Source organism: Oryx dammah, unplaced genomic scaffold (assembly GCF_014754425.2).
Source record: "Oryx dammah isolate SB20612 unplaced genomic scaffold, SCBI_Odam_1.1 HiC_scaffold_3, whole genome shotgun sequence".
NCBI classification, from domain to species: Eukaryota; Metazoa; Chordata; class Mammalia; order Artiodactyla; family Bovidae; genus Oryx; species Oryx dammah.
In genome coordinates, this window is record NW_024070187.1 from 60,400,542 (window position 1) to 60,417,288 (window position 16,747).

At 33.7% G+C, this 16,747-nt stretch overlaps 1 protein-coding gene across 1 annotated transcript in view; it reads left to right on the forward strand.

Moving 5' to 3' along the window:
- SLC30A9 (solute carrier family 30 member 9) overlaps window positions 1-16,747 on the forward strand; it is a 79,947-nt gene that overhangs the window by 46,222 nt on the left and 16,978 nt on the right. The window contains exons 10-15 of the mRNA XM_040238110.1: window positions 4,371-4,426; window positions 6,608-6,743; window positions 9,877-9,916; window positions 10,755-10,826; window positions 11,395-11,502; window positions 13,903-14,068. Coding sequence (XP_040094044.1) covers window positions 4,371-4,426; window positions 6,608-6,743; window positions 9,877-9,916; window positions 10,755-10,826; window positions 11,395-11,502; window positions 13,903-14,068 — 578 coding nt within the window. The remainder of the gene's footprint in view (window positions 1-4,370; window positions 4,427-6,607; window positions 6,744-9,876; window positions 9,917-10,754; window positions 10,827-11,394; window positions 11,503-13,902; window positions 14,069-16,747) is intronic.

A 16,747-nucleotide genomic window follows, 5' to 3' on the forward strand; every position in this document is an offset into this window, starting at 1 on the left:
GATCATTCACACTCACCTAGAGCCAGACATCCTGGAATGTGAAGTCAGGTGGCCCTTAGGAAGTATCACTATGAACAAAGCTAGTGGAGGTGATGGAATTCCAGTTGAGCTGTTTCAAATCCTAAAAGATGATGCTGTGAAAGTGCTGCACCCAATATGCCAGCAAATTTGGAAAACTCAGCAGTGGCTACAGGACTGGAAAAGGTCCGTTTTCATTCCAACCCCAAAGGTAATCCCAAAGAATGCTCAAACTACTGCACAATTGCACTCATCTCACACGCTAGTAAAGTAATGCTCAAAATTCTCCAAGCCTGGCTTCAGCAGTATGTGAACCGTGAACTTCCAGATGTACAAGCTGGTTTTAGAAAAGGCAGAGGAACCAGAGATCAAATTGCCGACATCCGCTGGATCATCAAAAAAGCAAGATATCCTTTAGATATAATCAAATTGAATCTAGCAATATACAAAAATTATAATACATCATGATCAAGTGAATATTCTAGGAATGCAAATTTAAATTTTCAAAGTCAGTAGAAGTTTAATATACAAAAATCTATTGTATTTCTACTATCAGCAAGCAAATGGAGAATGAAATTTTTAATAAATTCCATTTATAATATTAAATATATAGGAGTAAATTTAACAAAAGCTGTGTAAGACTTTAACACTGAAAACTTAAAATATAACTGGAGGAAGTTAAGACCTAGGGAAATGGATAGAGATACTATGATTATGGATTGGATTACTGCATTAATTAATATGTCTGATTTCCCTAAATTAATTTACAGATTTAATGTAATCCATCAGACTTTTTTTTGTTAGAAATTGACAAACTGATTAAATTCTAAAATTTATATGCAAATATAAAGAACCTGGAATATTCAGAGCAATCTAAAAAAAATTTTTGGAGGATTTTAAGACTTATTTCAGAGCATAATAATTAAGACAGTAGGGAATTCCCTGGTGGCTCAGACCGTAAGAATCTGCCTGTAGTCAGGAGAGAGAGGTTCCGTCCCTAGGTGGAGAAGATCCCCTGGAGAAGGAAATAGCTACCCACTCCAGAATTCTTACCTGGAGAATTCCATGGGCAGAGGAGCCTGGCGGGCCATAGTCCATGGAATCGCAGAGTCAGACATTACTGAACAACTAACACTTTCAAGGTATTGGCACAAGGACTGACAGGTCAGGAGAACAGAGTAGAGGGTCCAACAGTTACACAGTTGATTTTTGACAAAGGCACCAAAGCAGTTCAGTGAAGAATAGAAACTCTTCAACAAATGGTATGGGAATAATTGAATATTCACATGGGTAAAAAAAACAAAGGACATCAACTTATACAAATGCCTTCATGCCTCGTACAAATTTAAGGTGGACCCAGAAGTACCAGCTAACACTGAAAATACTAGAAGAAAACCTAGGAGAACATCTAGGCCTTTAGGTAAGCAGAGAGTTCTTAAAACAGGACACAGAAATAGGACCATAAAATAAGAAAAACTTCATCAGAATTAGAAATTCTTACTAAGGACACTTTTAAGACAATAAATAGGCAAGTTGCAGATAGAGAGAAAATATTGGTAAAGCTTATAATCTGACAAAAGACTGTTATCCAGGATAAATAAAGAACTTATATTTTTTTATTGTTATTCAGTTGCTAAGTCACATGTAACTTTGTGACCCCACTGACTGTAGCACACCAGGCTTCCCTGTCCTTCACCAACTCCTGGAGTTGCTAACATTCATGTTCATTGAGTCAGTGATGCTATTCAACCATCTCATCTGCTGCTGCCCTCTTCTTTTGCCTTAAATCTTTCCCAGCATCAGGGTCTTTTCCAGTGAGTCAGCTCTTTGCATCAGGTGGCCAAAGTATTGGAGCTTCCGCTATAATTCAGTATTAAAAAGAAAATCTAAGTTTTTTTAAAAAGGCTGAAGATTTGAAAAGGTACTTCACAAAAATACATGAATGTAGTTGATGGACACAAGGAGGTGTTCAACACTATTCATCATCAGGAAATGTATATTGAGACCCAAACAGGACCTCTCTACATATCCACTATAATGATTAAAATTTAAAAGCCTGACAGTCAAATGTTGGGTTAAGATGCAGAGTACCCAAACCTTTTAGATATTGCTGATGGAGTGTAAAATGTTATAACTACTCTTAAATTGGTCAGTTTCTTGTAAACATATGTCTATTGTTGGACTCAGCAATTCCCCTCCTAAATATTTAACCAAGAGAAATGGGGACAAAGGTCCACAAAGACTTGTATAAGAATGTTTATAGCACTGTAAAGGTGCTGTAATGGACAAAAAATTGGAATCAACACAAATGTTCATCAACAGTGGAATAAACAAATTGTGGTATACTCATACAATGGAATATTATCTAGCAATAAAAAGAAAAAATGAAATTCTTCTCTGTAATAGCATATATGCATCTCCAACAGTATGTTAAATAAAAGATGGCAAATACCAAACAGTAGTAATTGCATGATTCCATTTACATTAAATTCTAGAACTTTGACTTTAATCTTTGAAGAACAGCATTAGTGATATCTTATTTTTATAAGAATAAATATGGCCCATATTAAATTTATAGAACTTCTGGTATCTCACATTTCATTGCACAGCCAGCCTGAACATTAAGTATTTTAAAAATGATTGAACACTCATTGACTATTTTGTAAACATTATAAACACACACATATATAGTGTGAATTAATAATGAGTATTTCAATTTTAGTATACCAGTTTTAAAATTATATGTTCTTAATTTACTCTCATTCTCCTAGTTTAATTTATTGAAAAGCCATCATCTGTTTTGGGTAGTTTGACCCTCTTTTCCTTTGGAATCAAATAGGAAAAAAAGTTGTAATATTCTTGGTTTTTAGGATAGAATTTCCAATATTGAAACTTAAGTCTGGTATTTATTTGTTTTAGTCATTTACAGGGTGGTATAATCTCCATATATCTTACAAAAGAAAATGTTTTCTATTAAATGCGTGGTAACCTACAGAGAAACCTCAACTGTGAAGAATTTGGTTATCTTGAAAGTACCTATTTGATACTGTGCTGAAAAAATGGAAAACCCCCAGCTTAGTCGATAGGATATTCACTCAGAGGCTTTGTATTTTTATTAGATAAATAATTTTAATAAGGTAATCTTTTTCAGATTTCGAAATTTACATGAAATTAATAGAAAAGATACTTAGTGCAAACATAATGTTGAGCAGTTCCAGTGAATCAGTCTTTTTTAACAAAAGATATGATCAAAAATATCAAATAAACAGAAATAAAGGAAGAAAAGATGAAGGCCAAGGAGGAAGGAAAGGAAGATGGTAACCAATATAAAAGACATTTTTGCATTTTTGTCATGCAAAATTTTGTCATTTTGTCATTTTTTTCCCTAAAGAAATAAAAGTTTTGTTGCAATTAGTCTTCCATCTTTATTTCTTCCTTCCACACTCCACATAGTCACTGCTCTATATACATTGATATGTATACTTCATGCACATAGTTTTGGAGTTTTACTAAAAATGTAAATGTGTCATAGAATAGAATAGTCGGCTCAGTCATGTCCTATTCTTTGCAACCCCATATCTGTAGCCTGCCAGGCTCCTCTGCCCATGAAATTCTCCAGGCAAGGAAATGAGTGAGTAGCCATTCCCTTCTCCAGGGGATCTTCCTGACCCAGAGATCAAACCCAGGTCTCCTACATTGTTGGCAGATTCTTTACCTTCCAAGCCACCAGAGAAGCCCAAATGTATCATGTGTATACACAATTTGTACTCTTTAAGTCTTTTATTTGTTCAGTTTATACAAGCTATTCTTCCTGTAAAAAATTAGGTATTACAGGCTACCCTAATCCTACTTTTCTCCTCAGAGGTTAAGTGTGAGTTCTTTCAGGCTTTTTCCTATGATTTACATTATATGTTGTTTACAAAAACTACAAAACACAAGTTCTTTTGTATTATACATACCTTTTCTAAACTTGCTTTTTTCCCTTTCACTGAATGTTATGTCTTGGAGCTTTCACCATGTCAGCATAGAGAGCTGTATCCCAACTCTGTTCTTTTACACTGAGGTAGAGGACGTTTATTATTTGGTTGTACCATGATTTATTCTGCCTTTCCTCATTGAAGAAGTTTTAGGTTGCTCTCTTATTTCTCAGCTTTATAAGCAGTGTTTTTTAAACCCCTTTCTGGTCGTCTCTATGTCTCGATGGCAAGTACTAGAAACCAGCATTGCTGGGTGATTGGACGTATGTGTGTTAAGTGTTTCTTTGTTGTTGTCAGGTTGTGCCCTCTAGACTGGCTTTGCCTCATTATACTCCCTGTCTTGCTAATGATCATTTACTTTTTTTTCTTCCGTAGGCCTTATTAGCATTGGGCATCAGTAAGTCTGTTCAGACACCAGATCCTACTCACCCGTAAGGACTTTGTCTTTATTATGTTTTCATTTGTTTTGGCAGTAAGTTGTCGAATTATAGATATGTCCTGAAGTTTTATATACCTGCAGCTTTGTGTTAAAGAGTTGGTCCTTTCTTCTGCTGTAGTATCTAAAATGAAGGATTCAACTGCTTTGTCAAAGTAAATGCAAGATCTAATTTGAAAATGGAGTTCAAATTATTTTTATTCTTCGTAATGTAACATAAAAATCTTGTCCTCTTTGTATTTGATAATTAATAACAAAGCACATATTTTGATCTTGGAGTTGTTTTATTTGGTCAAAGGAAATACATATATTTCACGTTTGGACTAATAGGCCACTCTTAAATTTTAGTGATAATTTTCTATTAAATTCATGCTTAATATATTTTAATTCCCTTATTGTCATTTGGAGATAGTATTCTGTTAATGTTTCAAAATGACTTATTTTTAAAAGAAATGTGCTCTTTAGCACATATTATTTTGAATTATATTAGTTATTTGATACAAAGACTTGCTACTGCTTCTATTAATATAACCAGGTAAAAATTTTTAATTCTACGTGTATTTTTTCTTTTTTTAACAAGCTTCAGTAATAGAATTTGAGCAATCAAATTTGCCTTAAGGCAAAAGAAGTACACTTTTATTTCTGTATAGGAGTCTGCCTCTGTGCTTCATATATCTTGAAATCCAGACACTCCTGTTTTCTTATAAAAGCACATTTTGAGTATCCTGTAACTGTCAGTAAGCTTTTATATGCCAAAAATTTTAAAACGGTGAAATTGAAAATTTTTAGGTGTGTAGCTTTCATAAGATATTTTTAACAATCTACTTTAGTGCTGCCTGATAGAATTTTCTATAATAATAGGAATATTTATGTATATCTATTCAATATGCTAGTCACTAGCTACATGTGGCTGTTGAGCACTGGAAATGTGGCAGGTGCAATTGAAGAATTATGTTAAAATTTTATTTAGTTTTACTTAATTTACATTTAAATAGTGTTTATGTAGCTAGTGACATATTGGATAATGCAGATCTACATAATTTAAAATTTCGGTAAGAATATACAAATTCCTTGAAAACACATAAAATGAAAGTAATGCTATTTACTTTAGATCTTAAGTTATCTTAAATATATATAGTCTATCTATGTGGGAAAAACTTCAGAAGAATGTTAATTTTTCTAAATCAAGCTTATAGAACACTGTCACATCTATAAACTGATACTTTCCTATGGTAAGATTACATATTTGCAAAAGGAATTAAAAAACAATTTTAATTAAGATTCCAAGCAAGAATACTGGAGTGGGTTACCATATCCTACTCTAGAGGCTCTCCCCAACCCAGGTATTGAACCTGTGTCTCTTGCATCTCCTGTATTGACAGGCAGATCCTTTACCACTGCACCACCTGGGAAGCCCTTTTAAATTAAGAACTCTTATTTAAATTTGCATCTACTCTAGGTGTACCATGTTTGAATTTGGGGGTAAATCTCCCAGAAACTTTTGTATGAATGAGTGATTCTTTCCCTCTCATATTATCTCATATTTTTAAATTTATTACTCATTATTTTATTGGTACATACAGTAATACAAAGTAATGCACATGTTGACCAAAGACTCTTAAAGAATAATTGTGACTTAACAAAAAAATTGTCACCAAAACACCCAGAAAACTGAAGCTCTTAGTCTTTTAATAATAGTAGTGAGCTACTGTGTGTTAAATTCTACAGAATCCACAAAAAGTATCTAGCATCAAATTATAGGTAATATAAATTATGTAAGACAGTATTTAATTAGAAACTTCGTTACAAGGAAATTGAAATGTTACCCTCTTCATTAAACATTTGAATACATTAAAAAAATAAATTTTATCTGTGTTTGTGGTATTTAAAAGTAAAGTTGCTGTAGTAAATCAAAGCAAATTATAAGAAAGAGGGATTAGCCAAAACCTGAATTAAATCATATTCAGTTTACTTTTATATAGTTTCAAAGATCTTGCAGTTTTTTCCACTTTATATGTTATTTTCTGATTAGATTTCAGTTTGGCACTTACCTTTTACTTAACTATAAAATCATAACATCTTGACGTTGTAAGAGGCTTTTTTTCATTGAACTATTAAACATTTTGGAAGGAAATAATTTGTATTTCTTGTAAACTATTTGTTTTTAATTTTTCAGGTATGGATTTTCAAATATGCGCTATATTGCTTCACTAATTAGTGGTGTTGGTATTTTCATGATGGGTGCAGGATTATCTTGGTACCATGGAATCATGGGATTGCTCAATCCTCAACCAATAGAATCTCTTCTATGGGTAATTTTCTCCTTCCCTCCCCCCTCAGTGTTAAAAGTAATATGAAATAACAATTAAGTACAGTAGAATACCTTTGTTATATTAAAGTTAAAGATTGGGACTAAATATACCTTCTTGACTGTAATATAGGATTATATTACACATACACACACTTGTATGTGTTTTTTAGGATGTGACTGAACCTGACCTCTAAATCCATATGATTCGATGATGTTGAGCAAGAGTATCTCTTTAGGTACAGTGGTTAAGCACTGTATCCTTGGTTAAAATTTTGGACGGTTCTGTTAATTTCTGCTGTTACTAAAAGCAAAAAGGCCAGAAGACCTCTGTTTGGTTTTAGTACTAAGAATAATCTGTCAGTAGTTAAAATATCCATTCCCTTGTAACAGTCATGTGTTAGAATTTTTCTTAAAATTAAAGCCTCTTCTTTCCCACGTTCTGGTTGGAACCCTACATGGGAGAATGGGAGTGTGGTTCCCTTCTGTGTTTTTTCACCCAAGGGCCTGTACTCTTCTCTCCTGCTCCCTAGGCTGCCTCTGGCAGCACTGAAGGTAGAGATAGGGGACAGAAAAGTGCCGCGCTGTGGGTCCCAGCACCACCTTGCACTGGTGTCCGCTGGCCTTCGTAGGTACCTAAAGCTGTCTTTTTTCTTCTCGTGGGAGCTTGCTGGAGATTACCCTGCTTGGCAGCTGTGACCATAGCTCCCCTGACAAGTGCAGATTGGTCGTGTGGCAGCCCTGTCAGCTGTTGTATATCATGGTGTAGTTCCAGACTATTTCTGCTGATGTTGCCAGTAAGATTCAGTGGAAGGAGCCTAAAACTGAGATAGGAAAACCTGTATTCTAGTTCTTATTTCAATATTCTTTCCATATACTCAAGCAAATCACGTAGCTTTGGGAAATCTTAACTTTGCTTAACAGGATGACGAGAACGTTAAAGTGGGTTCAGAATTTTTAAACCTTTATTTCAGGGAAGGCTGGGGTTCCAAAAATTCTATATTTGAATTTTTAAATTTTATATAAAATTTATCATTTGAATTTCATATAAAACTTTAAAAAAATCTGTGTTATTTCTTTCTGTATGTCTTGGACTAACGCACAAAGCTGTTCTTGATAGTTCAGTTCAGTTGCTCAGTTGTGTCCAACTCTGTGACCCCATGAACTGCAGCACGCCAGGCTTCCCTGTCCATCACCAACTCCTGGAGTTTACCCAAACTCATGTTCATTGAGTTGGTGATGCCATCCAACCATCTCATCATCTGTTGTCTCCTTCTCCTCCTGCCCCCAATCCCTCCCAGCATCAGGGTCTTTTCAAATGAGTCAGCTCTTCACATCAGGTGGCCACAAAATTGGAGTTTCAGCTTCAACATCAGTCCTTCCAATGAACACCCAGGACTGATCTCCTTTAGGATGGACTGGATGGATCTCCTTGCAGTCCAAAGGACCCTCAAGAGTCTTCTCCAACACCACAGTTCAAAAGCATCAATTCTTTGGCGCTCAGCTTACTTTTCTAGTCCAACTCTCACATCCATACATGACTCCTGGAAAAACCATGGCTTTGACTAGACAGACCTTTGTTGGCAAAGTAATGTCTCTGCTTTTGAATATGCTGTCTAGGTTAGTCATAACTTTCCTTCCAAGGATTAAGTGTCTTTTAATTTCATGGCTGCAATCACCATCTGCAGTGATTTTGGAGCCCAGAAAAATATCAGCCACTGTTTCCCCATCTATTTGCCATGAAGTGATGGGACCAGATGCCATGATCTTAGTTCTCCAAATGTTGAGTTTCAAGCCAACTTTTTCACTCTCCTCTTTCACTTTCATCAAGAGGCTCTTTAGTTCTTCTTCACTTTCTGCCATAAGGATGGTGTCATCTGCATATCTGAGGTTATAGATATTTCTTCTGGCAATCTTGATACCAGCTTGTGCTTCATCCAGTTCTGCATTTTTTGTGATGTACTCTGCACATAAGTTAAATAAACAGGGTAATAATATACAGCCTTGATGTACTCCTTTCCCGATTTGGAACCAGTCCAGTGTTCCGTGTCCAGTTCTAAGTGTTGCTTCCTGACCTGCATACAGATATCTAAGGAAACAGGTCAGGTGGTCTGGGTATTCCCATCTCTTTCATAATTTTCCACAGTTTACTGTGATCCACACAGTCAAAGGCTTTGCCATAGATAATTAAGCAGAAATAGTTGTTTTTCTGGAACTCTCTTGCTTTTTCAGTACAGCTTTTTCAAATGTTGGTATTTGATCTCTGGTTCCTCTGCCTTTTCTAAAATCAGCTTGAATATTTGGAAGTTCATGGTTCACGTATTGCTGAAGCCTGGCTTGGAGAATTTTGAGCATTACTTTACTAGCGTGTGAGATAAGTGCAGTTGTGTGGTGGTTTGAGCATTCTTTGGCACTGCCTTTCTTTGGGATTGGAATGAAAACAGACCTTTTCTAGTCCTGTGACCACTGCTGAGTTTTCCAAATTTGCTGGCATATTGAGTGCAGCACTTTCACAGCGTCATCTTTTGGGATTTGAAATGGCTCAACTGAAAATTCCATCACCTCCACTAGCTTTGTTCTTAGTGATGCTTCTTGATATCTTTATCTAATTCAAGAGTGTCTGGGATTGTAAGGAAAATGGTATTATCTTCCTCCCCCAAATTGATTACTGTGTATAACTGCTAATCCATCTGAATCAGGACTGAGAAATAATTCTCTTGGTACTGGTTGTCGAAACAAAAGTAAGAAATAACTGGGTATGGTTGTGGATCATACCGTATCGACAACCTTAGATTTCAAATGTTTGTGTTCATTTTGAAGTTCAAAAACTTTTTTTTACCAGTTAAGTAATAATTCTTTTATATCATGAATGAACTTAGGTCATGGAATAACATTCTATTGTGTGTGTATATTACTCTTCCAGGTATTAAAAAATGAGATAGTCATCAAATTTTAACTCTTGTTTCTTCTTATGAAGACACCATGTGTCTCATTGTCCTTATTTGATCTATTTCCCATCAAAATCCTTATCTGATTAGGATTGAATTGATGTTTCCTTCCATTAAGCTTATGCATGGACTGTTATAATTCTTTAGTGAAATATTAACTTATACTTTATTTTAATATTTATTTCCTAGGCATACTGTATTTTAGCGGGATCATTAGTATCTGAAGGAGGTACGTACTATCCCAGGATTTTGTTATTGTTAATAATCTATAGTCCATTTTTATAGTTTGCCATTAATAATAAGTTCTCTTGGTTAAAGAAAACTGTAGAAATAGGAATAAAGTTTTGTCTCCTTTGAGGGAGGAAGTTTTTGTATAATGTACTATGTTGATTCCTGTAATGGATGGGGCCAAATTTGGAAAAGCTTTTTTTGTTTTTTGTTCTTAACTATCATATCATAATGCTCAGAACATTTGAAATGGAGTATAAATACATAACTATATAGTGAGTTTTTAAGAATCAGGCTTTAGTAATGTTAACCTGGGAAGACTGTCCCTTTTTGCAGAACAAGTATTTTTTAAGTTTTTGAAAGTTTCAGCTATAGCCGTAATATGACAGAGAAGTGCTAATACCATGCATGAAACTGCCTTATCTGCTGCTCTACTTACAGTATGTTTACTTCTGAAACATTGTCGTTTTCTATGCATTATCCCATCATCTTTGACTGTCTTGTAAAATGTTGATAATACCACCTGCCTCAAAAGGTTGTGGATCTCAAAAGTAATTGTGCTTAGTGTGGTACCTGACAACTAATAGTTGTCTAATAAATTAAGGCTGTTGTGATGGTAATGATATTTAAATTATGGTAGCTAAAAATATGGGATTCATTTTATTATAATGATTAACTGGGGTTCTTGATAATGGCTAGTTTAATATAGAACTTTTCCTTATTGACAGCTCTTAGATAGCATTAAAGCATTGTGCCTATTTATCTGTCTTTTGAGATGCCATCTTTAAAGTTTGGAGGCATGAAGTTTCTTCCATCTGATATGAGTGTTTTTCTTTCAGCAACACTTCTTGTTGCTGTAAATGAGCTTCGTAGGAGTGCTCGGGCCAAAGGAGTGTCATTTTACAAGTATGGTATGTACTTTAGAAATGTAGGTGTATTATATCATCATCTTTATTTGCCTAAAATCACCAAGTACTGTTGCTTTGTTCCACATAGATGTGTACAAAATATATCTCAGTGTCTTCCCTATATGGCTCTTACTTATGTATTAGCTCTTTTAAAAAGAAAAATGTAGTGTAATTTGATTAGGAGTGCTTTATATTTGGATTTAACTTATGTGGACTTCAGTATTGCTGTGTATGCTTATGTAACTTGAGAAAGTAATCTGATTTTAAAAATTAGTTATTGTTAACATTTAAATCAAGTAACTATGTTTATATTGAACAGTTTTAAAAGTCAGGATCTCATGCATTTTTAATTTTTTTTTTATGGCCATTGGGCACAACTTGTGGGATTTCAGTTCCCCAGGAAGGGATTTAACCTGGGCCATAGCAGTGAAAGCCTATAATCCTAGCCACTAGGGAACTCCCTTTTAATTCAAATTAAATTAAGTTAAATTAATGGACATTTTATGTTACCTGATAATATCAAATTAAGATTTCAAAAGTTTCTTTTCTTGTCTCTACCCCAATGACTAAGTAATGGAAAGTCGTGATCCTAGTACAAATGTTATATTACTGGAGGATACTGCAGCAGTGTTGGGAGTGACAATAGCAGCCACTTGTATGGGCCTAACCTCCATAACAGGTAAGCATTTCTCGGATTACAGGTTGTTTATGTGTACTACTTAAGTAATCCTTTAATATGTGGGAACTTTCCTTTGTATCATTGAAAAAATTTAAACCAATAATAGATTGTTAAATGTGAATTTCATACTAACCGTTTGTCTAAGACAAGACAATAAAAGTATTCAGATTTCTGAGTTAGAAATTTCTCTTAGAAGTAAAGAAAGCTGCTAATAGAGCATTTCTGTAATGCTCTAAACCTTTCTAGCTGTGACTTAGAAATAATTACACAACTGTTCAGAGCTTTTAAGTTTTTTATGTGTAGAGATATTGGTAATACTTGTCCTAGTGACCTTACAGGTTTGAGATAATATATGAGAGAGAACTTTAATAAACTCTAAAGTTTAAAATAAATATACATTGTGGCTCATCCATTTGTCTTTTTCCACTATTAGTGCCAATAATAACTGCTCTTGCTTTCCTGTTTCCTCGATTCTTTAGTTGCTTCCATCCTCATTTTGGCAGCTAGTTAAATGTTTTGAAGGCCAGTGCAGCACAGGTGAATAAGAAGACAGAAAAACCATTTTATTTTTATTTTCTAAATAAGCGAACCAATTATTATGAAGAAACTCAATTTGTAAGGTTGGAGTTCTCTTGGAACGGTATTTCCATTCTTCCCTGTTTGTCCTAGCATATTTAAAATAATTTTAGGTAATGAGCTTCCACCGTTTGCAGTATTAACATAGTCTGAAGTATGAATAGATTTTTCTCATTTTGAATGTGCGTATTGAGACTAAACCATCATTTTCTGATGTACACTATGATCCAAAATATTCCTAAATGTTTTGATTGTCTTTCTAGTTGACCTTACCTTTTTAGACATAAATAATTTCTTAGCAAAATGTAAGGCTTAAGGAAAGTATGACTTCATGATCGAATAGGTCAACTTTTAATAGAGGGGTAGGATGGGATCAAGGGTGGGAGGGAGGTTCCTAGGGGAGGGCATATATATACTTATGGCTAATTCATGTTGTTGTATGGCAGAAACCAATACAACATTGTAAAGCAATTTTCCTCCAGTTAAAAATAAATTAAAAAAAAAAACAAGGTTGAAAAAAATCAAGATAAAGATCTCTATCAAGTCTGTTTTATTATATCCTTCATTAAAAAGTTTCACCTTAATTTTTATTTAATTACTTAAGTCATTTACATTAAATGACATGCCAGGAAATAAAATATTTTCCAGCTAATAATTCTGTTCATTACTGTTGTAATTCAGTTATTAATAATGTATATTTGAAAATAAAAATAATTAAGTTTAGATTTCTAAAGAATAGCAGTATTTGATTTGAAACTCTATAATTACAAACTTCCTAATGGATTATGTTTTACAAGTGGATCATATTTGTATACTTTAGTAGTACAAAATAAGTCATCCCTTTTTAGTGTTATATTTTGACTACATGTTAATAAAACATGTAAATTGAGGGGTTTTTTTAGTAAAACGTATATTTTATCAAGCATTAAGGTAATTTAATACTGACATTTGATCTATGGAATAAAAGGCTTAATTATAAAAACCTTGCATGTAAAATTTATTTTAAAGATTTAAAGTATAATATTTATTGATACATTCATAGATAATAAGTCAACTCTTATTGGTTCGGGAAGAGAATAAAGCCCTAATAACCTAAAGGCAAACTTTACAATCAGAATCATCTGGAGGGATTGGGAAGGCATAGAATGCTAGACCCCTGCTGCAGATTTCTGATTTAGAAGGTCTTGAGCGAGACCTGAGAATTTGCATTACTACCCACGTTATCTAGTGATGTTGATGCTGCTACTGGTCATAGGACTGCATTTTGAAAACCAGTGCTTTAAGGTAGCCATTAGATGCAAATGAACTTCCATTTTCTTTCTGCTTTCTTTTTATATATCGAAGAATGTTACTACCTATGTATCATTCTTGGTTGAAAGAGGTAAAAGTGCCTCATACATATTTTTTTATATGGCTTAAATCTTTCACAGAACTTTTGTGAGACAAAACAAAATTTTTTTTTAGCTGTTGATCCTACAATTATTTTGTCAACTAGGAAAAGTGCTACCGACATAACAAAAAAGAAGTGGACCCTTCATTACTTTAGTATATATATCATGTCTCTAATTTGAAAATGCTCTGAACCCTAACCCATGTAACCAAGTACAAGTAATGGATCATAAATAATTAAACTGTATAATACTCTTATGCAGCAAGTTGTAGCATTCTTATTTTGTAGAATAGTAAAACTATTAGGAGAAAGTCATTAAAGGAATTAGGAATGAATTTCAAGTCCCTTGATTTACTAATTCAGCTTCTTTGCTCCCTAAAGCTCACTGAAATAGCACATGTTCATTTACTGACTTCTTATGTGCTTTTATTTAGGGAACCCACTGTATGACAGCCTGGGTTCTTTGGGTGTGGGCACCCTATTAGGCGTGGTCTCAGCATTCCTCATCTACACTAACACGGAAGCACTCTTAGGGCGATCCATCCAGCCAGAACAAGTACAACGGCTTACTGAACTCCTGGAGAACGATCCATCAGTAAGGTCAGTTTATTCCAGTGATGCTGTTAAAGTTTAGAGAAATAAACTAAGAAATAGAAATGCTTGTTTTATAAGTTCTTCCAAAAGAGGTTTTGAATCTGTAGCCTTCAGAACTTTTTACTCTATTACTTTGCAGCATTGCAACCTTATAAGAAAGCAAGTGAAAGCATTTAGCAAACTCCTTGAATTTCCTTTTAAATTTTGTATATTTTTAATTTTTCTAAAAATAAGGAAGTTATATCATATAATGGGAACAGAAGTTTGCTAAGTATTTGCCTCTTCAATGTGGAACCACTTATATGAAATCTTCATATTTATATTTGCCTTATATTTGTATTATAATTACAAATTGAATATGTATTTTTAAAAATTTATTTGACTGCACTGGGTCTTACTTACAGCATGTGAGGTCTAGTTCCCAGACCAGGACTGAACCTGGGATCCCTGCATTAGGAGCTTGGAGTCTTAGCCACTGGACCACCACGGAAGTCCCCACAAATTGAATATATTGAACTTAAAAGATTTTTATTCATTGGGATATGACTACCAAATTAAATATAATTTATACTTTTTTTAAGTGTAGACATCTTATTTTAGCTTATTTTAAATGTTTTTCCTTATAATCTTTATCGTTAAATGATAAAGCGTTGAATATTTAAGAGATAATCAGAAGAGATAAAGTGTTCTAATAGAACTTAGTGAACTTAAGCAGTAGTATAGTTTCAGAGTGAAGGGGAAGGAACAATCCTTTAAAATTCTAATTTTCTACTAACCTACATACACACACACACACACACACATATTTAAGAATGTGTTTGTCTTGTGTTATAATTAAAATTTTTAAGTTCAGTCTTTTAAGAATGACCTCTATATCTGTATCACTAAAACAAATGTGTATGTGATTACTATATTTATATTCTAAGCCCTACATGTTTATTCTTAAAAAGTAGTTACCTACTAGATCAAATTAGAAGTGAGCATTTTTAGAATCAATACTAGGCTTAGTGACTTCATGTTAGATTCTCCACATTAACATCCTTTTCTTGTGATGTCTTTTGTCTACTTTTAGTATCATGGTAATACTGACTTTATAAAATGAGTTGGGAAGTGTTTCCTCTTCTCTTGTATTTTTTTTTAATGAGTTTATAAAAAAATTTGTTATAATTTCTTCTTTAAATGTTTGGTGCAATTCAGCAGTGATGCCATCTGGGGATGGGCTTTCTGCTTGGTTAGTTTTTTGATTACTTGCTCCATCTCTTGTTACACATTTATTCAGATTGTCTATTTCATCTTGTGTCAGTTTCAGCAGTTTGTGTCTTTCTAGAAATTTGTCCATTACTTCTAAGTTATCTAATTTGTTGGTACAGCTATTCGTGGTTTTCCTTTGTATTTCTTTTTATTTCTTTAGGATTGGTATGTCTCCTCTTTCATTTCTGATTCTGGTAAGTTAAGTGTTTTTTTTTTTTCTTGGTCAGTCCAGCTAAAGATTTATCAATTTTGTTGGTCTTTTCAGAGGACTAACTTTTGGTGTAATTGATTTTCTCTAGTTTTTTCTGTTTCTTGAATCCTGCTCTAATCTATATTATTTCCGTCCTTCTGCTTGATTTACATTTAGGTTTGATTTAGGTTTGCTCTTTTTTCAATGTCTTAAGATGGTACATTAAGTTTTTTATCTGATATCCATCTTTATTTAATATAGGCTTTTACAGTTATAAATTTCCTTCTAAGTACTGCTTTCACTTCATCCTATAAATTTTATACTGTTCTTAATTTTCATTTACTTCAAAGTATTTTCTAATTTCACTTTAGATTTCTTCTTTGACCATTGGTTGGTTAGTAGTGTGTGGTTTAATTTCTCAAATGTCTTTGTTACTTCTTATTTCATTCCATTGTGGTTGTCAAGCACTCTTTTTTATTATTTCTATCCTTTTGAATTTACTCAGCTTTATTTTATAGCCCAACATATGATCTATCTTGGATAATGTTCCATGTGTACTTGAAGATGTTTATTCTACTATTGTAAGGAGTGTTGTGTAGATGTCTGTAAGATTTGGTTGGCTTATACTGCTCAAGTTTTCTGTTTCCCTATTGATCCTCTTGCCTTGTTGTTTTCTCCATTATTGAAAGTAGGATGTTGAAGTCCCCTATTATTGTTGTTGACTTGCCTATTTCTCCTTTCATTTCTGTCAATTTTTACTTCATATATTTTGGCACCCATTTGTTAGGAATAACGTGTTTATAATTTGCATATGTTTTTTATAATTAAACTCTAGGAAAGAACTGTAAATGGAAAAATTGTGATAAATTTAAAATTTCCTGAAAAACGCTGCACTCAATATGTCAGCAGATTTGGAAAAGATCCATTTTCATGCCAATCCCAAAGAAAGGCAGTGCCAAAGAATCCGCAAACTACCGCACAATTGCACTCATCTCACATGCTAGTAAAATAATGCTCAAAATTCTCCAAGCCAGGCTTCAGCAATATGTGAACCGTGAACTTCCAGCTGTTCAAGCTGGATTTAGAAAAGGCAGAGGAACCAGAGATCAAATTGCCAACATCCACTAGATCATCAGAAAAGCAAGATAGTTCCAAAAAACATCTATTTCTGCTTTATTGACTATGCCAAAGCCTTTGACTGTGTGGATCACAATAAACTGTGGAAAATTCTGAAAGAGATGGGA